This window comes from Haliotis rufescens, unplaced genomic scaffold (genome assembly GCF_023055435.1).
Source record: "Haliotis rufescens isolate VD_foot unplaced genomic scaffold, xgHalRufe1.0.p SCAF_10, whole genome shotgun sequence".
Taxonomy (NCBI): Eukaryota; Metazoa; Mollusca; class Gastropoda; order Lepetellida; family Haliotidae; genus Haliotis; species Haliotis rufescens.
The window spans coordinates 15,592,855-15,619,081 of record NW_025963780.1 but is presented as its reverse complement, the minus strand read 5'-3'; the positions used below and the strand labels follow the sequence as shown (position 1 = coordinate 15,619,081).

The 26,227-nt window shown below is 42.0% G+C and overlaps 1 protein-coding gene across 8 annotated transcripts in view; it reads left to right on the top strand.

Moving 5' to 3' along the window:
• The window catches only part of LOC124120938, a 65,827-nt gene extending 41,183 nt beyond the window's left edge, over window positions 1-24,644 (top strand). For all 8 annotated transcript variants that reach the window (XM_046483853.2, XM_046483852.2, XM_048387426.1 and 5 more), the window contains exons 2-9: window positions 1,879-2,235; window positions 5,367-5,572; window positions 6,012-6,487; window positions 7,249-7,812; window positions 9,820-10,431; window positions 16,115-16,359; window positions 21,010-21,114; window positions 21,797-24,644. In XM_046483853.2, coding sequence (XP_046339809.1) covers window positions 1,973-2,235; window positions 5,367-5,572; window positions 6,012-6,487; window positions 7,249-7,812; window positions 9,820-10,431; window positions 16,115-16,359; window positions 21,010-21,114; window positions 21,797-21,962 — 2,637 coding nt within the window. In that variant the 5' untranslated portion in view covers window positions 1,879-1,972 and the 3' untranslated portion in view covers window positions 21,963-24,644. The remainder of the gene's footprint in view (window positions 1-1,878; window positions 2,236-5,366; window positions 5,573-6,011; window positions 6,488-7,248; window positions 7,813-9,819; window positions 10,432-16,114; window positions 16,360-21,009; window positions 21,115-21,796) is intronic.
• Window positions 24,645-26,227: the final 1,583 nt, after the last annotated feature.

Here is a 26,227-nt window from a genome sequence, read left to right as displayed (position 1 = left end):
GCTTAAATTAGATTTAGTATAATTTATTTTTCCTGGCTGCTTTATCTTGGATGTATCAGAAAAATGAAAGGATTCGACTCGATATGTGAAACAAACAAAAACTGTTGACCTTTCAAATAATATATGAAGAGATGCATTGTATTTAGGCCACTGCAGACACCTTATAAATAGATCTAAGCCTTCTGTGACAGAAGCAGATGCATGTGTATTATCCAGTATAGTGTTACCAGTCCACAAAGTGATCTTAGCACTATGACCCCCTGTATGTCCCTGTCATATGGTCTCCTTAAGTTTGTCTGGCATGACGTTCCTTTTTCTAAATATCTTGTTGCTCAAGAGGCTAAACAAAACAATGAAATAAGAAATATTATAAATGTCATGAATATATTTCCTATAACTTAAACTATTTAACTATATAACTAATATAACTATATAACTATATATGACCCGAGTGATGAAGTGATGATGATCACATCCTAGTTAGAGGATTATATGTCGAACACAATAGTCTGAAACAATGGAGCTATGTGATCCAGGCAAACCAGTGGTTGATGATGCGAGCATCAACTCACAATGGCAAATACATCAGATGATCACGTCACTATTAATACCAGACAGACACTTAGGCCACCTGTAGGCCATCTTGGACGCCTCTTAAGACAAGCCAAGTTGAATACAAAAAAAGCTATGAGGCACCCATTCATAATAGAAGCATTGTTCAATCAAATAGTTATTTTTAAAAGTTGATTTAAATGAATCTGTAGTGGTGATGCTAATGTGTCTAGTATTTGAGTTATTCTTCTTTCATTAAACTACCTCAATCTCAAAACAACCAACAGTTGTGTGTGTCTTTTCACTTTTGTATCGTGTCTTTACTGTCAGCGATCATTCACAGTTGAGACAACGTGTCACTGTATACCCATTAACGCTGGCTAAAGCCCAGCCATGTGAGGTGCTCAAGGGCAGCGCTATGTGCTGACTTGGCATATTGTTGCTATTGTGTGTACATTTGTTTGAAACACAAAATTGGTATGTATGGAGTTTCTGTGTCTGTCCCAGGCCACATGTTTAATTTAGGTAATAAAGAGAATAACCATTTAGGTTGTGGCATTGTGGATGCTATATAAATTGCAAGGGCGTTATTATTTTGACATTAACATGTATATACGTTATGTGTGAGAACAGTCCAAGTTCAACTTGGGCAGCTCTATGTATGTACAAGGGAACATAGTCATTGTAGGAATCCAGCATATACACATGCACACGGAATCCAGCATATACACGTGCACACGGAATCCAGCATATACACGTGCACACGGAATCCAGCAGGTAATGTTATACACGAGGGATTATAACTGTGTTTATACGATAGATTAAATGGGTTGACAGAGGTGAATGTGAAGTGAATCCAAATTAATGTAAATGTCCCATGCACTGGGAAGCAAAACTCTCGGATGTTAATTGATTGATGCCTTGTATGCAGATGTTTGGTTCCTTTCACACGTTGTTTCTACTTTATCTTACGGTTGTGGCTCCATGAACCAATCTTTGAAAAAATGTATTGCCCTTCAACACTGCAATTGTCCCATGTCCTGTTAGCGCTTTGACTGTCAGAACACCCACTCTTTGACATGGACTTATAATACTGGGTAACATCACTTTCTGGAACAGGGGTCTGGTGTATATTTCCCTATTCAAGTGTCTGATAGCTTCCTGTTGTTTCCTTGTCTGAATATCTTCTTGTTGTTTTCCTTGTCTGAATATCTTCTTGTTTCCTTGTCTGAATATCTTCTTGTTTCTTTGTCTGAATATCTTCTTGTTTCCTTGTCTCTGAATATCTTCTTGTTTCCTTGTCTGAATATCTTCTTGTTGTTGTAGGGGCTGCACAAAATCCAGGAAATGAGGACCCATTAAACATCATCCCTTGAGAGCTTCTCATCTACACTCCCTGACAAACAACGAAGATGTCATCATGTCCGATCTCATCTCTGCTGCCAAAAATGGTTACCATGACAATGTGGAGAATCTGCTGAGCTTGGGATCGTCCACGGAGGCCTGTGACAAAGACGACGCTACAGCGCTTTACTGGGGGGCATGTCGGGGCCATTGGAAGATCTGCGAAACACTGCTGAAATCTAGGTGTAGAATTGATGCCAGGGTCAAGTGGGGATCATCTGCCCTTCATGCTGCTGCCGACCGAGGTCATCTCAACTGTGTGAACATACTCGTCACCTGGTCAGTTGGATCATCTGTCACCAGTCTCATGACATGGCTGTATTCTTGAACATGGAATCTGGCATGCAAGCTCTTGGGTAGCCAAGCAATTAAAGAGTTTGCTTGTCAGGTTCCAAACCTGAGTATGATTCCCAACATGAGTACAATGTGTTAAAAACAATCTGTGTGGCCCTTGCAGTGAGATGGCAGGATTAATGCTAAAACGGTGTGAACAACAACTCACATGATTCAAATGTAAATTAAGGGGTAACAGGGTGCCACCTTGTAAACATGTATACTGAATCAGGCATCAGAGCCAATGACTGTTTCATAGGTTCATGGAATTCTTTCATCATGATTCCATGGAGATGTTATTGACAAATCAGAATCTGATGACCTCCCTCTTCCATGGAGATGTTAATGACAGATCAGAATCTGATGACCTCCCTCTTCCATGGAGATGTCATTGACAGATCAGAATCTGATGACCTCCTTTTTCTATGGAGATGTCATTGACAGATCAGAATCTGATGACCTCCCTCTTCCATGGAGATGTCATTGACAGTTCAGAATCTGATGACCTCCCTCTTCCATGGAGATGTCATTGACAGTTCAGAATCTGATGACCTCCCTCTTCCATGGAGATGTTATTGACAGATTAGAATCTGATGACCTCCCTCTTCCATGGAGATGTTATTGACAGATCAGAATCTGATGACCTCCCTCTTCCATGGAGATGTTATTGACAGATCAGAATCTGATGACCTCCTTCTTCCATGGAGATGTCATTGACAGATCAGAATCTGATGACCTCCCTCTTCCATGGAGATGTCATTGACAGATCAGAATCTGATGACCTCCTTCTTCCATGGAGATGTTATTGACAGATCAGAATCTGATGACCTCCTTCTTCCATGGAGATGTCATTGACAGATCAGAATCTGATGACCTCCCTCTTCCATGGAGATGTTATTGACAGATCAGAATCTGATGACCTCCTTCTTCCATGGAGATGTCATTGACAGTTCAGAATCTGATGACCTCCCTCTTCCATGGAGATGTCATTGACAGATTAGAATCTGATGACCTCCCTCTTCCATGGAGATGTTATTGACAGATCAGAATCTGATGACCTCCCTTTTCCATGGAGATGTCATTGACAGATCAGAATCTGATGACCTCCTTCTTCCATGGAAATGTCATTGACAGATCAGAATCTGATGACCTCCCTCTTCCATGGAGATGTCATTGACAGATCAGAATCTGATCACTTCCCTCTTCCATGGAGATGTCATTGACAGATCAGAATCTGATGACCTCTCTCTTTGATGGAGATGTTATTGACAGATCAGAATCTGATGACCTCCTTCTTCCATGGAGATGTCATTGACAGTTCAGAATCTGATGACCTCCCTCTTCCATGGAGATGTGATTGACAGATTAGAATCTGATGACCTCCCTCTTCCATGGAGATGTTATTGACGGATCAGAATCTGATGACCTCCCTCTTCCATGGAGATGTTATTGACAGATCAGAATCTGATGACCTCCCTTTTCCATGGAGATGTCATTGACAGATCAGAATCTGATGACCTCCTTCTTCCATGGAAATGTCATTGACAGATCAGAATCTGATGACCTCCCTCTTCCATGGAGATGTCATTGACAGATCAGAATCTGATGACTTCCCTCTTCCATGGAGATGTCATTGACAGATCAGAATCTGATGACCTCTCTCTTTGATGGAGATGTTATTGACAGATCAGAATCTGATGACCTCCCTCTTCCATGGAGATGTCATGACAGATCAGAATCTGATGACCTCCCTTTTCCATGAAGATGTCATTGACAGATCAGAATCTGATGACCTCTCTCTTTGATGGAGATGTTATTGACAGATCAGAATCTGATGACCTCCCTCTTCCATGGAGATGTCATTGACAGATCAGAATCTGATGACCTCCCTTTTCCATGGAGATGTCATTGACAGATCAGAATCTGATGACCTCTCTCTTTGATGGAGATGTTATTGACAGATCAGAATCTGATGACCTCCCTCTTCCATGGAGATGTCATTGACAGATCAGAATCTGATGACCTCCCTCTTCCATGGACCTGTCATGGTCATCTTTGGAGGGGATGAATAAAACTGGGGACAGTAGAGTGAAGCCTCCACATCAGCATTCATGTATCAAGCCGGTAGTGGGTGATGCCATGATGTTGCTGCAAGTGTGCTGACAGTGTGTAACACCATACTCCCTCCATCAGACAACCAAACCATGGAATATCTACACATTTTAAATAGAAATAGCCACACAAATTACAAACAAGACACAATTCCCTTAAAGTTTGCATCGTTTATATAAGAACCTGCCACATTTTGATTGGAGACGAGTGCATGTTACGAGTGCAAAAAAACGAGTGCATGTTACGGTCTGCATGATTTACTGTTAGATTATAGTCAGGTCAATGCAAATAACAAAGCAAGTCATGTTATATGTGATCAAAATATATCAGTTAGTTACTGTGTTGGGGGGGCACGGGTGGCCCAGTCGTCTAAGGCGCCGCGATTCGCTGTGCAGAGTTGCGTCCCTTGGGCACGCCAGAAACCTATGATTGTGGGTTTCGAATCCCGGTTTGCCCCGATTATGTTTCTAGGTTTGTCAGCACCATACCCGTGCTCGTGGGTTTCACTGAAGTGGTAAACGTCTGAGACCTGCATCACTTCGGGCTTTCCTCCCACATTAAGCTGACACGCCGCGATATAACTGGAATACTGTTAAAAGCGGCGTTAAACCCAACTCACTCACTCACTAGTTACTGTGTTGCAATATGTTTACACTTACCATAATGGATCATAGGATAAGCTATTGAATGTATGTCGGCATTCTGTCCAATGTATAACATTCATATTGACTTTTGTCACTATGTGGAGGTTAGTCGTGATGTACAGGGTCAGAAGGGCCATCAACCCCTACTTCTTGGAGGTTTTGGGATTATCGATAATGTGACTTCTCTTGAAGGAAACAAGACCTTTTATCATTGATAAAGAGGGATGAGAGGTTTGGTACTTGGACTAAAGGTTACCTCCTCACGGGAATCAATACTGTACTCCAATGATGAATTAATTAACTTCAATTTTTCACAACCAGGGGAGCCAATCTGAATCTTCAAAACAACCGGGGAGACACTCCACTTCATCTTGCGGCATATAGAGGCTTCGCGGACATAGTTGATGCATTCATCGCTGCAGCAGCTGATCCATTTGTTCAGAACGAGTCGTGTAAAACACCACTGCAGGAAGCTGTGAGTCGGTGCCATACCCTGGCTGCCTCCAAGCTGCAACAGTACATGGCCAGTCAGTGATTTCATATACAGTTCAATCTTGTTAATATGGACCCCTTAAGCCCTGAAACCCTGCCTTCCAGACAATTATACCTCCAAATATTTTCACCCTTGATTTAAGGGATATAGCCCAAGATTTGTTAAGTTTGACATACCTTAATGGGAATTCACTGTGAATGGTACTATCCAAATTAATAGTTTGTGTATGCTTGGGGGTGGGAGTGAGCTTGGTGTTGGTTTCTACATTTCCCAATTCCTTTGAGCCATAATTTACTTGGTTTTATGAAATGTCTGATTAAGGCCGTCTGTTGTCCTTATGACCATAGAGGTTAACCAAGCTGGTAAGCTAACATAGTTCCTGGTTGGATGTCTGAGGTAGAATTGGCTCCAAGGATCCCATGTCAGCCTGATCTAACCTCTACATAACCAGAGTCACATATTCTTTGTTGCAGGTCAACAGATATTCAGTTCACTGCCAAACTCTGGTCCTAACTCGGACTGTATGGACATTTATCAATCCATGGCACCAACGTCATGGCCAAAGACAAAAGATTTCTCCTTCATCCCAAACATTAGAGACAGCACAGCACCTGAAACATCAAAGATTATAAACAGTTTCTCTAACCCCCATACCTCCCCCCGAAGTCTGAAGCCCATTTGTCAGGTGCCGCCATCTATTGGAAACAGTGGCCAAAGGTCTATGGAAGCCCAAGAAAACACTGAAGCCTCCAACCACACAAAACCACTGGATGCTGTTAATGGGAGATGGAGGAAAGAGACCAATGGAAGCTGTCTGCTACAGACACCTCACCATGACTACCATGAGACCCCTGAGGCACCAACGGCTGCTCCCAAGATGGCAGTCACCAGAAGCAAAAGCAGCCATGATGACACATGTGCGCTTGAAAACTTTGCCGAATCCTTGCAGGTGAGGCAGGATGGTACTGAAACGTGTGTCTTGTATGAACTGATGTCCTAAAGTCAGGAAAGGCCTGTTTGTTATGTGTGGCATGTAATTGTGTATCCAAGTATCTGTGTGCAGCTCAAGAGATCAGTGTTTTAAAAACTGTGGCTGCGGTTGAGCTTATCCAGAAATTTATCTTTGGGCTGTTCTTTTTTTCTGTTCATGGATTTGACCAACAAAAGTAAAAAGCCACAACTGCTTTAAACATGAAGAAAATATTTTATAAAAAAACTTTCTCAAATAATAATGATCACATTCATAGTATTTGTAGTCATAGGTCACTGAAACACCTTATAAAGAGAAAAAAGCTATGTTACTTTCAGGAATGTTACATATATATTGTGACATTATGTTTAATATTTCCACAGAATTAAAAGGAAATTGACACATTATTTCTCAATTGTGTTGGTGCCATCAGTCAAAATAGAGTCAGGAAAGGCCTGTTTGTATGTGACATGTAATTGTGTTATATGTGTCATGTAATTGTGTTATGTGTGTCATGTAATTGTTATTACATACAATTTTGCCCTTTTCTGAATGGAAGTGATTACATTTTGACTGATGGCACCAATGCAACTGAGAAATAATGTGTCCATTTCCTTTTATTTACGTTGAAATATTAAACATAATCCGGTCATTCAAAAAAGGGCAAAATTTAAGAATACAAGAATGTCTATGGTCTACTCCTGTGTGTCTTAAATATAAACCCTAACGTTTGTTTCCAGCTGGAGCTTGTGAAATACAGTGAAAGGGTTCTCAAGGTGGAGCAGAGCAATGTTCAGTTGCAGAACAAAGTCAGAGAGATGGAGAAGCTGAACAGGGAGTTACTATGGCAACAAGAACAGAAGTCGAAAGACTTACAAAATACACGGGAAATGCTGGCTACAGAAAGAAGAAAAAACTTTGAGGTTGTGAAACAGCAGAAGTTGATTGCCCGGAGCATGTCATCCTCCATGGACATGATGAGGATGGAGAATGGCAGGAACTCAGGAGGAGGCTATCCACAGAGAGACTTCACCCATAAACATTTGCTGACATTCATGAAAACCCATAACAGTGATATGTGCAATAGCAGGTCGATGCTGGACAATCTCAGGGGACACCTGCAGACTGTGTGGTTACCGCCTGCCAGTGTGTCAAAGATGGACTCCAATGTGGAGTGGGTGCCTGGGATGGACTATGACATCATTGGTGACGGGCCACTCAATCATGTCAAGGATGGTGTCCGAAATGGCTCGTGCTCGCTTGTCTTTCAGATCAGACGCAATGCCACCATGTTCATTCTCAAAGTAAGTTTGAAAGTTTGTGCATCAATTATAAAATCATTGTTGTATGTTTGAAAACGAGTGTGAGGGTAAATGATCAGTTTTACAGTTTTATCCAAGCATGTTATTTCAATTTGGAAATTCAAGAAAGGCTCAAGCGATGCTGGTTGTAGACATGTAGTACCTGGGTGAAACAAGAGCATGGGAGTGGTGCTGATCGTAGTCAGGGAGATCTGCAGGTGGAGCAGCAATCATCGCATCCTGTCATGACAATAAGGATGCCTCAGATGTGCTGTAGACCACTGTGTGTAGACCCTCTTGTTGATGACCTCCTGATATCAGATTGAATCATGTGGTCCTTTAATTAAGACCATAGAAAACACTTTGTCCCTTGCCTCAATTGCTGTCCTTTGCCACTTTTGCATAGACAAAGGACAGGGACCCGTTCCACAAAGTGATCTTAGCGCTAAAATTGATGGTAACTCCAATACTTCAACATAGACTTAGGATCGTCGTAAGTCAACCTTAAACTTGTCGTAGCACTAGGATCGAGGAATGGGACCTAGAATCTTTAGTTCATTCAGTGAAGAAGTAACAGTTCATGACTATTAAGAATGGTTGTGAAAATAAAGAGGTTTTAAAAAAGAAATTGACAAGCACAAGATTTGTAATATAGGCCTAATATAGAATTTGTTCATGTGACATCACAGTACATCTACAACCAGACTTCAGGAAGAATGTCCTACACTGTCATTAGGTTTATTGGGGTTAATGTGTACACAGTGTATGTCTAGCCCTGAAGCAAGGTGACCATATATCACTGACTGGCCCAGCACACTTCCTCAACATAATGAATGAGCCGCTGGCCCTGACACTGGCCTGTAATTATCTTTGGTGTCTTCAACTTTGTCGGTCAACAGCCTTTAACAGTCAAGAAATATTGGTACAAAAATATTTAGTAAAAAGTAATTTGTCTTGAGAACCATGAAGACAGAAAAGACAATGTTTTGCATAGGTGTAGTTAACTATAAACAAGGAAAACAAGGACCATTGGACACACAAGGAAAAACATATATTAAAGGGCATACATTTTATATTAAAAATAAAGTGGGGGAACTGGTGGCTCTGTTGTCCAGGGTGCTGCAATTTGCTGTTGTGTCCCCTCGACATGCCAGCCAGAAACCTATGATCTTGTTTTTTAATCCCAGTTTGCCAGGATTATGTTTCTAGGTTTGTCAGCACCATACCTGTGCTCATTGGTTTAAGCAAAGTGGTAAACGTCTAAGACCTGCATCATTTCGGGCTTTCTTCCCATATGGATGCTAACACACCGTGATGTAACTGGAATACTGTTCAAAACGGCGTTAAACCCAACTCACAGGCTCATTCTGAACTGTTCCCATAACAAATCAAGAAATGTGCAACAAATCAAAGTTATGGTTGACAAGGTTAATTTGAATTGTATTTCCCCTGTCATATGATGTGAGCTTCTGCATTATAGGTACATGTAACTGGAAAAAATCAATTTGGACATCCCTTGAACGTTAATAACTTGATAACTGATTGTGAGGTTAATTTCCAAGTCATAAAACAGAAGTATTCCATAGATGTTTTGGGTGGTAGGCTTGCCTAGTAATAATGACCCATCTCTTGCTGCTGACCTGGCTTAAGTTCCCCTCTCGATGTGATTGCCAAGCTTGGTGTCCAACAATGAGGGTGTTATTTAAGGCTGGATTCTTGTCTTTGTTAAGGTTGTGCTTCTGTCTATTCTGTGAACTAAATGTTGACTTCAAAATCAGTTAAGATTAAGTGTGTTTCCAAAGGATTCCATTTCCTTCTCTAAGCTCTGCATGCATGGTGCTGTTGGAATGATGATTCATAATTTTTATATGTAAATGTTTCTGTGATTCCTCCACAATGTGAAAGGATCCCCTTTGATTGGCCAACCAAATGTAAACAGCATCCTTTGGCTTTTCTCCTCATCAAAAATATCCTAAAAACAACATCTCACCATTCTTTTATCCTTTTCAGATGATGGTAAACCTTATAAATCTAGACTTCACAAACCACGATCAGGGCTGCAGTCTAGACGGGTATTTAATCCGGAACTTCGGACCTGAGTACCATGTACCTCTACTACTCTCCAAACATCGGAATATTGTCAGTGTTATGCATTATTATCAAGGCTCCACCGACCAGTTCCGGAGGTATCAAGACCTTCTTGTTCCCTCCAACCTGGATGTCCCACTGGAAATGGCAACACGGACCTCTTTCCTAGTTTTAGAAAGCTACCCCCAGACCCTCCTGTCTTTCATGGTGAACCAGCGGACCATATGTCCAGAGCCGTGCTACGGTTTGCCAAACGTTTTCCTCCTCCTCCTGCTATACCAGATGCTGTCTGTGATTGACTTCCTGCAGTGTAACCATATCGTGCACAGAGACATCAAAGGAGACAATGTGTTCTTAGACAAGTGTTTACGGCCTGTGCTGGCTGATTTTGGATTTGCACGGTCTTTGTATACAGCGCAGGGCCTGAAGCAGGTGTTTGTGGACAAGACCCAAGCTTGTGCTGGAAACTCAAATGCCTGGGCTCCTGAACTGACACGCTTTCATCACAATGGACCAGAATCCTTGCCTCATCTTGTAAGTCAGGAAAACATTTAACAATCTATTAATCTAGTTTGGTAAACATTGAAAGTGTATGCCCTAATCTAATTGGTTACAAAGTCACTTGTTGATAAGTAACATTTTTTCATTTCGGGTCCCAAGATGGAAAAACATGGCATTTGGTGTCATGACATGAATAGAATATTTATTATATATTGAGTCTTCATATTTACAAAACCAACTTCAGATAGCTTGTCACACTAAAACCACAATAAAACTCACACGCTCACTCCATTATAGATACCAACACTCCCAACTGTGAAATAATGTAGTCATCTAGATTCTGAGATGTCATTCTTTGCATAATTCAGGAAGTGCCCATGTAAGAAACTCAATATTCTTCCTGCTTCAGTGAACACTGACATGATGTCTTACAAGAGAGGGCAGTGACATGCTGGACCCTGCCTTTATCAGTGAACACTGACATGATGTCTTACAAGACAGGACAGTGACATGCTGGACCCTGCCTGCTTCAGTGAACACTGACATGATGTCTTACAAGACAGGGCAGTGTGATGCTTGACCCTGCCTGCTTCAGTGAACATTGACATGATGTCTTACAAGACAGGGCAGCGAGATGCTTGACCCTGCCTGCGTCAGTGAACACTGACATGATGTCTTACAAGACAGGGCAGTGACATGCTGGACCCTGCCTGCTTCAGTGAACATTGAAATGATGTCTTACAAGACAGGCCAGTGACATGCTGGACCCTGCCTTTATCAGTGAATACTGACATGATGTCTTACAAGACAGGGCAGTGTGATGCTTGACCCTGCCTGCTTCAGTGAACATTGACATGATGTCTTACAAGACAGGGCAGTGAGATGCTTGACCCTGCCTGCATCAGTGAACACTGACATGATGTCTTACAAGACAGGGCAGTGACATGCTGGACCCTGCCTGCTTCAGTGAACATTGACATGATGTCTTACAAGACAGGGTAGTGACATGCTGGACCCTGCCTTTATCAGTGAACACTGACATGATGTCTTACAAGAGAGGGTAGGGGGATGCTGGACCCTGCCTGCTTCAGTGAACACGGACATGATGTCTTACAAGAGAGGGTAGTGAGATGCTGGACCCTGCCTGATTAGTGAACATTGACATGATGTCTTACAAGACAGGGCATTGACATGCTGGACCCTGCCTGCCTCAGTGAACACTGACATGATGCCTTACAAGAGAGGGTAGTGAGATGCTGGACCCTGCCTGCTTCAGTGAACATTGACATGATGTCTTACAAGACAGGGCAGTGACATGCTGGACCCTGCCTGCTTCAGTGAACATTGACATGATGTCTTACAAGACAGGGTAGTGACATGCTGGACCCTGCCTGCTTCAGTGAACACTAACATGATGTCTTACAAGACAGGGAAGTGACATGCTGGACCCTGCCTGCTTCAGTGAACACTGACATGACTTCTTACAAGACAGGGCAGTGACATGCTGGTCAAGACCCTGCCTGCTTCAGTGAACATTGACATGATGTCTTACAAGAGAGGGCAGTGACATGCTGGACCCTGCCTGCTTCAGTGAACATTGACATGACTTCTTACAAGACAGGGCAATGACATGCTGGTCAAGACCCTGCCTGCTTCAGTGAACACTGACATGAAGTCTTACAAGAGAGGGCAGTGAGATGCTGGACCCTGCCTACTTCAGTGAACACTGACATGATGTCTTACAAGACAGGGCAGGGGCATCCTGGTCAAGACCCTGCCTTTATCAGTGAACATTGACATGATGTCTTACAAGACAGGCCAGTGACATGCTGGCCAAGACCCTGCCTTTATCAGTGAACATTGACATGATGTCTTACAAGACAGGGCAGTGAGATGCTGGTCAAGACCCTGCCTTTATCAGTGAACATTGACATGATGTCTTACAAGACAGGGCAGTGACATGCTGGTCAAGACCCTGCCTGCTTCAGTGAACATTGACATGATGTCTTACAAGACAGGGCAGTGACATGCTGGTCAAGACCCTGCCTTTATCAGTGAACATTGACATGATGTCTTACAAGACAGGGCAGTGACATGCTGGTCAAGACCCTGCCTGCTTCAGTGAACATTGACATGATGTCTTACAAGACAGGGCAGTGACATGCTGGTCAAGAGCCTGCCTGCTTCAGTGAACATTGACATGATGTCTTACAAGACAGGGCAGTGACATGCTGGTCAAGACCCTGCCTGCTTCAGTGAACACTGACATGATGTCTTACAAGACAGGGCAGTGAGATGCTGGTCAAGACCCTGCCTGCTTCAGTGAACACTGACATGATGTCTTACAAGACAGGGTAGTGACATGCTTGACCCTGCCTGCTTCAGTGAACGCTGACATGACTTCTTACAAGACAGGGCAGTGAGATGCTTGTCAAGACCCTGCCTGCTTCAGTGAACACTGACATGCTGTCTTACAAGACAGGGTAGTGAGATGCTGGACCCTGCCTGCTTCAGTGAACACTGACACGATGTCTTACAAGACAGGGCAGGGGTATGCTGGTCAAGATCCTGCCTTTATCAGTGAACACTGACATGATGTCTTACAAGACAGGGCAGGGGCATGCTGGTCCCTGCCTGCTTAAGTGAACACTGACATGATATCTTACAAGACAGGGCAGTGACATGCTGGTCAAGACCCTGCCTGCTTCAGTGAACACTGACATGAAGTCTTACAAGAGAGGGCAGTGAGATGCTGGACCCTGCCTACTTCAGTGAACACTGACATGATGTCTTACAAGACAGGGCAGTGACATGCTGGTCAAGACCCTGCCTTTATCAGTGAACATTGACATGATGTCTTACAAGACAGGGCAGTGAGATGCTGGTCAAGACCCTGCCTGCTTCAGATAACATTGACATGATGTCTTACAAGACAGGGCAGTGACATGCTGGTCAAGACCCTGCCTTTATCAGTGAACATTGACATGATGTCTTACAAGACAGGGCAGTGACATGCTGGTCAAGACCCTGCCTACTTCAGTGAACATTGACATGATGTCTTACAAGACAGGGCAGTGACATGCTGGTCAAGACCCTGCCTGCTTCAGTGAACATTGACATGATGTCTTACAAGACAGGGCAGTGACATGCTGGTCAAGACCCTGCCTTTATCAGTGAACATTGACATGATGTCTTACAAGACAGGGCAGTGAGATGCTGGTCAAGACCCTGCCTGCTTCAGTGAACACTGACATGATGTCTTACAAGACAGGGCAGTGAGATGCTGGTCAAGACCCTGCCTGCTTCAGTGAATACTGACATGATGTCTTACAAGACAGGGTAGTGACATGCTTGACCCTGCCTGCTTCAGTGAACGCTGACATGACTTCTTACAAGACAGGGCAGTGAGATGCTTGTCAAGACCCTGCCTGCTTCAGTAAACACTGACATGCTGTCTTACAAGACAGGGTAGTGAGATGCTGGACCCTGCCTTTATCAGTGAACACTGACATGATGTCTCACAAGACAGGGCAGGGGCATGCTGGTCCCTGCCTGCTTAAGTGAACACTGACATGATATCTTACAAGACAGGGCAGTGAGATGCTGGACCCTGCCTGCTTCAGTGAACACTGACATGATGTCTTACAAGACAGGGCAGTGACATGCTGGTCAAGACCCTGCCTTTGTCAGTGAACACTGAAATGATGTCTTACAAGACAGGGCAGGGGCATGCTGGTCAAGACCCTGCCTTTATCAGTGAACACTGACATGATGTCTTACAAGACAGGGCAGGGGCATGCTGGTCCCTGCCTGCTTCAGTGAACATTGACATGATGTCTTACAAGACAGGGCAGTGAGATGCTGGTCAAGACCCTGCCTGCTTCAGTGAACATTGACATGATGTCTTACAAGACAGGGCATTGACATGCTGGTCAAGACCCTGCCTACTTCAGTGAACACTGACATGATATCTTACAAGACAGGGCAGGGGCATGCTGGTCAAGACCCTGCCTTTATCAGTGAGCATTGACATGATGTCTTACAAGACAGGGCAGGGGCATGCTGGTCAAGACCCTGCCTTTATCAGTGAACATTGACATGATGTCTTACAAGACAGGGCATTGACATGCTGGTCAAGACCCTGCCTGCTTCAGTGAACACTGAAATGATGTCTTACAAGACAGGGCAGTGAGATGCTGGTCAAGACCCTGCCTGCTTCAGTGAACATTGACATGATGTCTTACAAGACAGGGCAGTGATTTGCTGGTCAAGACCCTGCCTGCTTCAGTGAACATTGACATGATGTCCTACAAGATAGGGCAGTGACATGCTGAACCCCGCCTGCTTCAGTGAACATTGACATGATGTCTTATAAGACAGGGCAGTGAGATGCTGGTCAAGACCCTGCCTGCTTCAGTGAACACTGACATGATGTCTTACAATACAGGGCAATTTTTTATTAAATATGTTGATGTAGAAAAGAGGACGTAGATTGGCTCAAAATGCTGTAAGTTTTTTGGATGGATTACCTTAAAACGTTTGAGTCTGAACTGTCTTCATGCCTTCGGAATGTACTCACGTTGAAAGGCAATGTGATCATTTGAGTTTAGTGATAACTGAATGTTAATTATAACTGGGATGATATGAACTATGTGATGTTACTGAGTGATCCATTATCTGTGTCCTCAAAATGGACCATGTTCTCTTTATGTTAGCTGAACACGGTTTACTTTCCTTGTGTACATTTCCATTGGGAAAGAAAAGTAACCAAAAAAGAAATATAGTGTTTTTTTTAAATCTGAAACTCAATGTAAGCCTTCACATTTTACCCAGTGTGTTATTTTGAGACATTGCTTAAGGGGGTCAGCAGCATGTGTAGGAGGAAGAATATTACATTTCATTTCATTTCATGAAATAAACAGCTGTAATGACTCATTTCGCTGAAGTCTTAGCGCTAAATGTCAGTTGTTTGACTGTGCCTCGGCAGCTGAAGCTCATCCTAGACGAGGCATGTGAATATCGAATAAATAGATTTTCTTATATCTTTTACTTAATATGGATTGAAATGCATCAAATACAGGTCCATGGTGTTATAAACTGAATTTTGAAAGTTTAACTTTTTCTACCGTATAGGTTTTTGTGAATAAAAGTTCTGTTCAGTATTTCTGGTGTAGTGATTGTGCAACAAACTCTTAATCTCATAATTTTCAATATCATCAACCTTTTTTCTATTCCAGTTTAATTAAGTAGGGCATATAGGTATGAGTTTGATGTATGCAGTGTTTTACATCTCCATGTCAGAGGGAAAACTATTCCCATGATTCAGGGACTTTTGAACATGTTCTCAGAGGCAGATATTTGGTAAGAGGCCCATGCCAAATGTCATTAAATTTTCCCAAAATTAAAATACTTTGGTCATTCTTGCTTGCATGTTAGCTTTAAAGTTATTAATAATGTCCTTTTTAAACTAGGTTTTGCATTATTGTAATCAAACTATAAAGAACCTTTGAATTCTAAAGAATAAATGCCTTCTAAAAATCCCCAAATGAATGCTACATTCCTAAATTGTCTGCATTCCCAAATGAATGCTACATTCCCAAATATCCTGCATTTCCAAGTTGATGAAAGCCATTGGTAAGTCTCTGCTTTTTTAGACATTCAACAAACTCACTCCTATGGTATAATTCTGTGAGTGCCGATCCTTGTACTGTTTCAGACCTCCCTGCAAGAAGTATACGCCAAAACGGATGGTTTTGCTGTGAGTCGCATGTTCTACAGCTTGCTGCGCCCTCTGGGGGACAGAGATGACTTCCCACAGTCCTCAGTGAACAAGCCCCACTATTTTGATTCTGCTATCCCTGACTTGCCTGTGGGCTTTTCCCAAGGCCTGTGTGATGTACTCAAACAGTTGGTGCTGGACGACCCACAACACAGGCCCACAGCCAGGAAGGCCATGATCAGGTAGGATCCTAGCTTGACATGCAGTATCAATTTCACAAAGGCCTCATTTGATAATGTCAAGAAGTTCACCATCAGATGAGATGAGAAGCAATGTCAAGAGGGTCATTGTCAGATAAGATGAGAAAAATGGCAAGAGGGTCACCGTCAGATAAGATGAGAAGCAATGGCAAGAGGGTCACCGTCAGATAAGATGAGAAAAATGGCAAGAGGGTCACCGTCAGATAAGATTAGAAGCAATGGCAAGAGGGTCACCATCAGATAAGATTAGAAGCAATGGCAAGAGGGTCACTTTCAGATAAGATTAGAAGCAATGGCAATAGGGTCACCGTCAGATAAGATGAGATGCAATGTCAAGAGGGTCACTGTCAGATAAGATTAGAAGCAATGGCAAGAGGATCACCATCAGATAAGATGAGAAGCAATGTCAAGAGGGTCACCGTCAGATAAGATGAGAAAAATGTCAAGAGGGTCACTGTCAGATAAGATGAGAAGCAATGGCAAGAGGGTCACGGTCAGATAAGATGAGAAGCAATGGCAAGAGGGTCACCATCAGATAAGATGAGAAAAATGGCAAGAGGTTCACTGTCAGATAAGATTAGAAGCAATGGCAAGAGAGTCACCATCAGATAAGATGACAAAAGTGGCAAGAGGGTCACCGTCAGATAAGATTAGAAGCAATGGCAAGAGGGTCACCGTCAGATACGATTAGAAGCAATGGAAAGAGGGTCACCAACAGATAAGATTAGAAGCAATGGCAAGAGGGTCACCGTCAGATAAGATTAGAAGCAATGGCAAGAGGGTCACTGTCAGATAAGATGAGAAAAATGGCAAGAGGGTCACCATCAGATAAGATGAGAAAAATGTCAAGAGGGTCACAGTGAGATAAGATTAGAAGCAATTGCAAGAGGGTCACAGTCAGATAAGATTAGAAGCAATGGCAAGAGGGTCACCGTCAGATAAGATTAGAAGCAATGGCAAGAGGGTCACCATCAGATAAGATTAGAAGCAATGGCAAGAGGGTCACCGTCAGATAAGATTACAAGCAATGGCAAGAGGGTCACCGTCAGATAAGATTAGAAGCAATGGCAATAGGGTCACGGTCAGATAAGATGAGAAGCAATGTCAAAAGGGTCACTGTCAGATAAGATTAGAAGCAATGGCAAGAGGATCACCATCAGATAAGATGAGAAGCAATGTCAAGAGGGTCACCGTCAGATAAGATGAGAAAAATGTCAAGAGGGTCACTGTCAGATAAGATGAGAAGCAATGGCAAGAGGGTCACTTTCAGATAAGATGAGAAGCAATGGCAAGAGGGTCACCATCAGATAAGATGAGAAAAATGGCAAGAGGTTCACTGTCAGATAAGATGAGAAGCAATGGCAAGAGAGTCACCATCAGATAAGATGACAAAAGTGGCAAGAGGGTCACCATCAGATAAGATTAGAAGCAATGGCAAGAGGGTCAGCATCAGATAAGATTAGAAGCAATGGCAAGAGGGTCACCGTCAGATAAGATTAGAAGCAATGGCAAGAGGGTCACCGTCAGATAAGATTAGAAGCAATGGCAAGAGGGTCACTGTCAGATAAGATGAGAAAAATGGCAAGAGGGTCACCATCAGATAAGATGAGAAAAATGGCAAGAGGGTCACAGTGAGATAAGATGAGAAGCAATTGCAAGAGGGTCACAGTCAGATAAGATTAGAAGCAATGGCAAGAGGGTCACCGTCAGATAAGATTAGAAGCAATGGCAAGAGGGTCACCATCAGATAAGATTAGAAGCAATGGCAAGAGGGTCACCGTCAGATAAGATTAGAAGCAATGTTTAGAGGGTCACCGTCAGATAAGATTAGAAACAATGGCAAGAGGGTCACTGTCAGATAAGATTAGAAGCAATGGCCAGAGGGTCACTTTCAGATAGATTAGAAGCAATGGCAAGAGGGTCACTTTCAGATAAGATTAGATGCAATGGCTAGAGGGTCACCGTCAGATAAGATGAGAAAAATGGCAAGAGGGTCACCATCAGATAAGATGAGAAGCAATGTCAAGAGGGTCACTGTCAGATAAGATGAGAAAAGTGGCAAGAGGGTCACTGTCAGATAAGATTAGAAGCAATGGCAAGAGGGTCACCGTCAGATAAGATGAGAAAAATGGCAAGAGGGTCACCGTCAGATAAGATGAGGAAAAAAAAGAGGGTCACCGTCAGATAAAATCAGAAAAGTGGCAAGAGGGTCACAGTCAGATAAGATTAGAAGCAATGTCAAGAGGGTCACCGTCAGATAAGATTAGAAGCAATGTTTAGAGGGTCACCGTCAGAAAAGATAAGAAGCAATGGCAAGAGGGTCACTGTCAGATAAGATTAGAAGCAATGGCAAGAGGGTCACTTTCAGATAAGATTAGAAGCAATGGCAAGAGGGTCACTTTCAGATAGGATTTGAAGCAATGGCAAGAGGGTCACCTTCAGATAAGATGAGAAAAATGGCAAGAGGGTCACCGTCAGATAAGATGAGAAGCAATGTCAAGAGGGTCACCATCAGATAAGATGAGAAGCAATGTCAAGAGGGTCACCGTCAGATAAGATGAGAAAAATGGCAAGAGGGTCACCGTCAGATAAGATGCGAAAAATGGCAAGAGGGTCACCGTCAGACAAGATTAGAAGCAATGTCAAGAGGGTCACTGTCAGATAAGATGAGAATCAATGTCAAGAGGGTCACCGTCAGATAAGATGAGAAAAATGGCAAGAGGGTCACAGTCAGATAAGATGAGAAAAATAGCAAGAGGGTCACCGTCAGATAAGATTAGAAGCAATGGCAAGAGGGTCACCATCAGATAAGATTAGAAGCAATGGCAAGAGGGTCACTTTCAGATAAGATTAGAAGCAATGGCAAGAGGGTCACGGTCAGATAAGATGAGAAGCAATGGCAAGAGGGTCACTGTCAGATAAGATTAGAAGCAATGTCAAGAGGATCACCATCAGATAAGATTAGAAGCAATGGCAAGAGGGTCACCATCAGATAAGATGAGAAAAATGTCAAGAGGGTCACTGTCAGATATGATGAGAAGCAATGGCAAGAGGGTCACTGTCAGATAAGATGAGAAGCAATGGCAAGAGGGTCACCATCAGATAAGATGAGAAAAATGTCAAGAGGTTCACTGTCAGATAAGATGAGAAGCAATGGCAAGAGGGTCACCATCAGATAAGATGAGAAAAATGGCAAGAGTGTCACTGTCAGATAAGATGAGAAGCAATGGCAAGAGGGTCACCATCAGATAACATGACAAAAGTGGCAAGAGGGTCACCATCAGATAAGATTAGAAGCAATGGCAAGAGGGTCACTGTCAGATAAGATGAGAAAAATGGCAAGAGGGTCACCATCAGATAAGATGAGAAAAATGTCAAGAGGGTCACTGTCAGATAAGATGAGAAGCAATGGCAAGAGGGTCACCGTCAGATAAGATTAGAAGCAATGGCAAGAGGGTCACCGTCAGATAAGATTAGAAGCAATGGCAAGAGGGTCACCGTCATATAAGATTAGAAGCAATGGCAAGAGGGTCACCGTCAGATAAGATTAGAAGCAATGGCAAGAGGGTCACTGTCAGATAAGATTAGAAGCAATGGCCAGAGGGTCACTTTCAGATAAGATTAGAAGCAATGGCAAGAGGGTCACTTTCAGATAAGATTAGATGCAATGGCAAGAGGGTCACTTTCAGATAAGATTAGATGCAATGGCAAGAGGGTCACTTTCAGATAAGATTAGATGCAATGGCAAGAGGGTCACCGTCAGATAAGATGAGAAAAATGGCAAGAGGGTCACCGTCAGATAAGATGAGAAGCAATGTCAAGAGGGTCACCATCAGATAAGATGAGAAGCAATGTCAAGAGGGTCACTGTCAGATAAGATGAGAAAAATGGCAAGAGGGTCACCGTCAGATAAGATGAGAAAAGTGGCAAGAGGGTCACCGTCAGATAAGATTAGAAGCAATGTCAAGAGGGTCACCGTCAGATAAGATGAGAAAAATGGCAAGAGGGTCACCGTCAGATAAGATGAGAAAAAAAAAGAGGGTCACCGTCAGATAAGATGAGAAAAGTGGCAAGAGGGTCACAGTCAGATAAGATTAGATGCAATGGCAAGAGGGTCACTTTCAGATAAGATTAGATGCAATGGCAAGAGGGTCACTTTCAGATAAGATTAGATGCAATGGCAAGAGGGTCACCGTCAGATAAGATGAGAAAAATGGCAAGAGGGTCACCGTCAGATAAGATGAGAAGCAATGTCAAGAGGGTCACCATCAGATAAGATGAGAAGCAATGTCAAGAGGGTCACTGTCAGATAAGATGAGAAAAATGGCAAGAGGGTCACCGTCAGATAAGATGAGAAGCAATGGCAAGAGGGTCACCGTCAGATAAGATTAGAAGCAATGTCATGAGAGTCACCTTCAGATGAGATGAGAAGCACTATCAAAAAGGCCATGATTATATAACATAGGATGCATTATGAAAAGAGGCTATGAACAGATACAAAGATCTTTAATGGTAAACATTCATGTAAATAAAAGTTCTTTGTAAAGGTTGTTGTTAATTCCTGTCTGCAGAGTTAAACCATGTTGAGATGAGAGTCCACGCTGTGTACATGGCTTTCTTTACATGTTGCAGGGTGGGTGTGATGCTGTTTGCCCCAGCACCTGGGGAGGTGGAGTCCCTGTGTGATGTCTCACCCTATCTGGAAGCGCGGGCTCTCAAACTCCTGGCAGTCAACAGGTCAGTCATGAACAGATCCACCAATGAAGGGACACGGTGAAATAAGGGCCCTTTTGGCCTCGCAGTATCTGCATATTTTACAGATGTTTAGAAGTCATTGTGAAAATTGTCATTGAAAGTTTTAGTCATAGTAGACTTAGTTCATGTCAACACATACATGTTGTTATGTGGTACTAAGTTTACAGATAGCCCAAATGTGTGCAAAAGGGTGACTTTAGTGGTTTTCAGGATTTTTAAAACAATTATTTGAATAGGAGCAATTATTTGATCTAAGCTGCATTTTGATTAAACTTTAATAAAGAAAGTGCAAACATATGGTAAAATATTCACCCTTTTCTCTCATTTTAGCCTTGTACATGTACTTGAACATGTCAGAAGTCAACCTTTGGAATATTTCAGAAACTTTTCATACCAGTATTTTACTGTTTTCGGTGATTTTCAAATTTGACATTTCCAGTTGGCCGAAAAATATGCTCATTCTTCTTTGTCCCTGCTTGTATAGATTGAAAGTGAGCTGACAATACTTGCCAACTTAGCACACAAAAACAGTTTTATCAGTAAACTTTGTTGAAATGTTTTACTTTATTTTCTATACGGTTCAAGGGCAAGTTAAGAACATTTTATATGAATACTAACCCATTCCAAGAGTGCTGGTCAGATGCGTTGTTTGGTGTATTTTCAGGTGTGGCAATGAGCAGGAGAGAGTGATGAATGTAGAAGAAAGTATAGCATTCTTGTCACCCGAGGTTGAAGCAAGTCTTCTTGTCAATGTCACAGCTCAAGAATTTTGGGAAGAATTTGTGGATTTGAAGGACACGAATCTCCTCACATTGCGAAATGCTGTTTGAAGAAGAGAATGCTTGTTTTTCTTAGTAAAAAAATCTATAACTAAACCTTATAGCATGTCATCAGGCTTTTTTTGTCCATTAATTTGTTTTATTTTATATACGTAAATTGAACTTAGTGACAATTATTTGTGCCATATTTATTTGTAAAATGTGTACAACATAAAAACAGGTTTATCTTAGAAACATAGATGAAATGACTTTACAATTAATGGCTGTGCTTACATGTGTGATGCCAAACTCGTGTGTATGTGTGTGTATGTGTGTGTAGGTGTGTGTAGGTGTGTGTAGTAGTTCTATTCTTTGTTACTGTCATTTTAACAACCGTGCTTCACAGGTAAGGTCGATACTGACTGAGTTGCATGTTAGATGGAAGGATATTTTGGTTGGGGTGTTTGGGGAGTTTTGTATCAGGTTTTACTAAAAAATATGAATTCTTAATATTCTGAAAAATATGTGTTGTGAAAAAATGTTTATTTGTTGAACTTCTACAAAGATTTGTTTGTTTTGAAGCAGTGACCAACAAAGTTTCATCTCTCACAAATAACCCAGGCCTCCCTACAAAGAATGTTTAATGGTCTGCCCCGAAGCTAAGTTATTCAACAAACACAAAATACATGCTTTATACAAGAAATAGTGTCCAGGAAGAAAGTGTGTGTGGTGGGGTGCTGATGATAATAAGAGAGTTTGAGAAGTCTATGAAATCCATTGACTGTGCTTGTACTGGTAATTACACAATTAAGTATTCACACATTGGTCAAATGATGAAAAGTGATACCATAGATATATGACAACTAACTGTTTAATTGGTTTTCTCTCATTTGGAGCTTGACGGAATGATGTCAAATGGTATCATTTCAATAATTCATGAATCTAAGCATTGGAGGGTTGTCTTTGAACGTTCTTGAAATTTATCATCCGTCCATATGAACATGAATCCAGCTACTGACAGAGAGATACTCATTAAGCAGGTCTCAACACTAAACTACTGTCAGAAATGCTCGAAAAATCAGATTTATTCTAAGTCCAATGAAGGAAGTCTGAAAAAGACTGGAAATAGTCGCATGTGACAGTTATCATCATAATAATGTAGTCAGTGCACAGGCCGGTGTGATGTCATTACCTCGGGACAGGTGTTAGGCAATTACTAAGGCTGTTTCATACATTATAACAACAGGAATATTTTCTAAGTTTAGCATAATTTTACCTTTTAAGGCTAATCACAGTGTCAGTTAGAAGAGTTGGTTGGTTGGTTGGTTTGTTGTTTAACGCCGCACTCAGCAATATTGCAGCTATATGACGGCAGTCTGTAAATAATCGAGTCTGGACCAGACAATCCAGTGATTAATATTATGAGCATCGATCCACGCAATTGGAATCGATGACATGCATCAACCAAGTCAGGGAGTCTGACCACCCGATCCCGTTAGTCGCCTTTTACGACAAGCATAGTCGCCTTTTACGGCAAGCATGGGTCGCTGAAGATCTATTCTACTTTGGATCTACACGGGTCCAGTTAGAAGAGACTAGATATAGGTAGGTTTGCATTATTTGATGTATGCTATTTTCATAGACCTATGATTCGTATAAATGAAGCTCGAAAAGCTGTTTGCCAGCATTTCCAACACTGAGGACAAGTTGAAGAGTGTAACCACCTTGTTGACACAAGACCATGGTCTGACTTAAGTGGGTAGCTTAGCCAGGTAGAACAAGAGACTACAATATACACACATTTAGTTGTATTTACATGAACATCACATCTATAAGTAGCTGACAAATGTACACACGACCTGCCAGGGACTGAGATGTTCCTCGGAAGGCAAGAACAAGTCTGGGTAAGCTGACCAGGAACAACATGACTAGGTTGTGTGGACCACCCATATAGGAGATTACCATGTAGAGTGCTGCCAAGGGTGCTGCCTGGATTTATGGAATGCAGAGGTAGTCATGTGGTGCAGACAATGATATTGTAGGGTAATGTTTGCAGTTGGATTATTGGGATTAAGGCTAGTTAACATTGATACTTCGACATCCCAATTTGAGTCATAGCTTACATGGCATATAGACTGAACATTTTTGTCAATAGAGATAATTTTTTTAATGTTTTGGTTTATGTAACTAAGTGGTTTTTTAAAACATTTTGGTCATTACTGTATGTATTAATGCCACACATTTTTAATGTTATGTTTCATGGTTGTATCCCAGCTTTGCCACACACAGTTGGTGGAAATAAAAATAAATGTCCATTATTATTTATTTATATGAAAATTATTCTGCTGCTGATTTGAATGTGGCCTCTTGCATTACAGATAGGGATGTATACATGGAGTTTATACATGACATTTTGTATTATATTAGACCATCTATATGAATAATAAAATATCCTAAGTTAAGTTTTATGAATAACTACCATGAAAGGTATTCTAACACATATAATATACTACTCCATGCTTGATAGGGGTAGTCAAATATGTCATTCTATAGACATACACACTTGACATATAAGGAGAATCAGACTCTCTATCACAGTGGAGTAGTGGTTGACCAGGCATCACTGCAAATGCCTATGATACAAGTATATCCATGGGGTGTACTAACATACTGTGTTCAGGCTTTGGTTCTGGATGAAGATACAAATGTCATAACTTGTCATATTTTGATGTAAATAAATTGTTTACTAACTTTTGTTTAGTGTTGTTTTAAAAGGAATTCAGTGGATATCTCGGTGAGAGTGAGGTTCTGTTCTTGATATCCCAGTGAGAGTGGGGTTCTGTTCTGGATATCCCGGTGAAAGTGGGGTTCTGTTCTGGATATCCAGTGAAAATCGGGTTCTGTTCTGGATATCCCAGTGAGGGTTGGGTTCTGTTCTGGATATCCCAGTGAGTGGGGTTCTGTTCTGGATATCCCAGTGTGAGATGGGTTCTGTTCTGGATATCCCAGTGTGAGTCGGGTTGTGTTCTAGATATCCCAGTGAAAGTGGGGTTCTATTCTTGATATCCCAGTGAGGGTTGGGTTCTGTTCTGGATATCCAAGTGTGAGTGGGGTTCTGTTCTAGATATCCCAGTGTGAGTGGGGTTCTATTCTTGATATCCCAGTGACAGTGGGGTTCTGTTCTTGATATCCAGTGTGAGTCGGGTTCTGTTCTGGATATCCCAGTGAAAGTGGGGTTCTATTCTGGATATCCCAGTGTGAGTGGGGTTCTATTCTCCATATCCCAGTGTGAGTGGGGTTCTGTTCTGGATATCCCAGTGAGGATAGGGTTCTGTTTTGGATATCCCAGTGAAAGTGGGATTCTGTTCTGGATATCCAGTGAAAATGGGGTTCTGTTCTGGATATCCCAGTGAGGATAGGGTTCTGTTTTGTATACCCCAGTGAGAGTGGGGTTTTGTTCTAGATATCCCAAATTCTGGCACGATGGAAAATTGCAGTGCCTTAGACGACTGGGCCACCCGTACTCCATAAAAGAATTTGAAATTTTAAACAATAAGGATATCCTCAAACATATGAAATACATTTAAAAAATTGTTATAAGCAGCACTTTATTAACACTTCATATTAAACATATGCATCATGGCGCATCATCCAAGTTTAAAGATAAAACACCTGATACATATTGATTATATCAAAATATAGAAGCAAAGTCTCGAGGATATATGCTTTCGGAAGTTTACGCCTGAAATCCATGTAATCTGAAGTATCTGTTTACATGTTTGTGCAGAGGTTTTAGAATTTAAAAATACTTATGTTTTGAGTATGACTTGTTTGCCCATCGACTTACAACAAATAGTAAGGTCTCCAGGATTTAGAATGAACACTACAGCATTTCTTTTTTTCCGCTTGGATAGTCTTACTTTCTGTTTAGCTGGTCGGTCAAAGCCGCGAAAGGTCGTTCTGACGTGACCCGTCATTGGATGTCCTCAGATGTTCGTTTAGCGACAGCGAGAACTGCTTGTAGTGATCACAACAAGTCTTGGGTCCTGTTTTCTTCCCAGTTCAATGATGACAGACCAAGTTTCTCCAAATCCTTCAACCCAAAAGTCTCCATACATAACTGTTTTTACGACGACAAATGAGGGCTCAAACCAGCCTCTTCAGGCCGAACATAACGGATAATGTCAAGGATGTGCGTGAGGTCTTAACGTTACAGAACGATGATGTCACATTCTTGTAAGAAAAGCATCTTTCTCGAGCTATACGGCACTAGTTTCAAACTGGTGACATTCAAGACTACGTTTAGATTTAGTTGGACAAATGTTTCGATTGCAAAT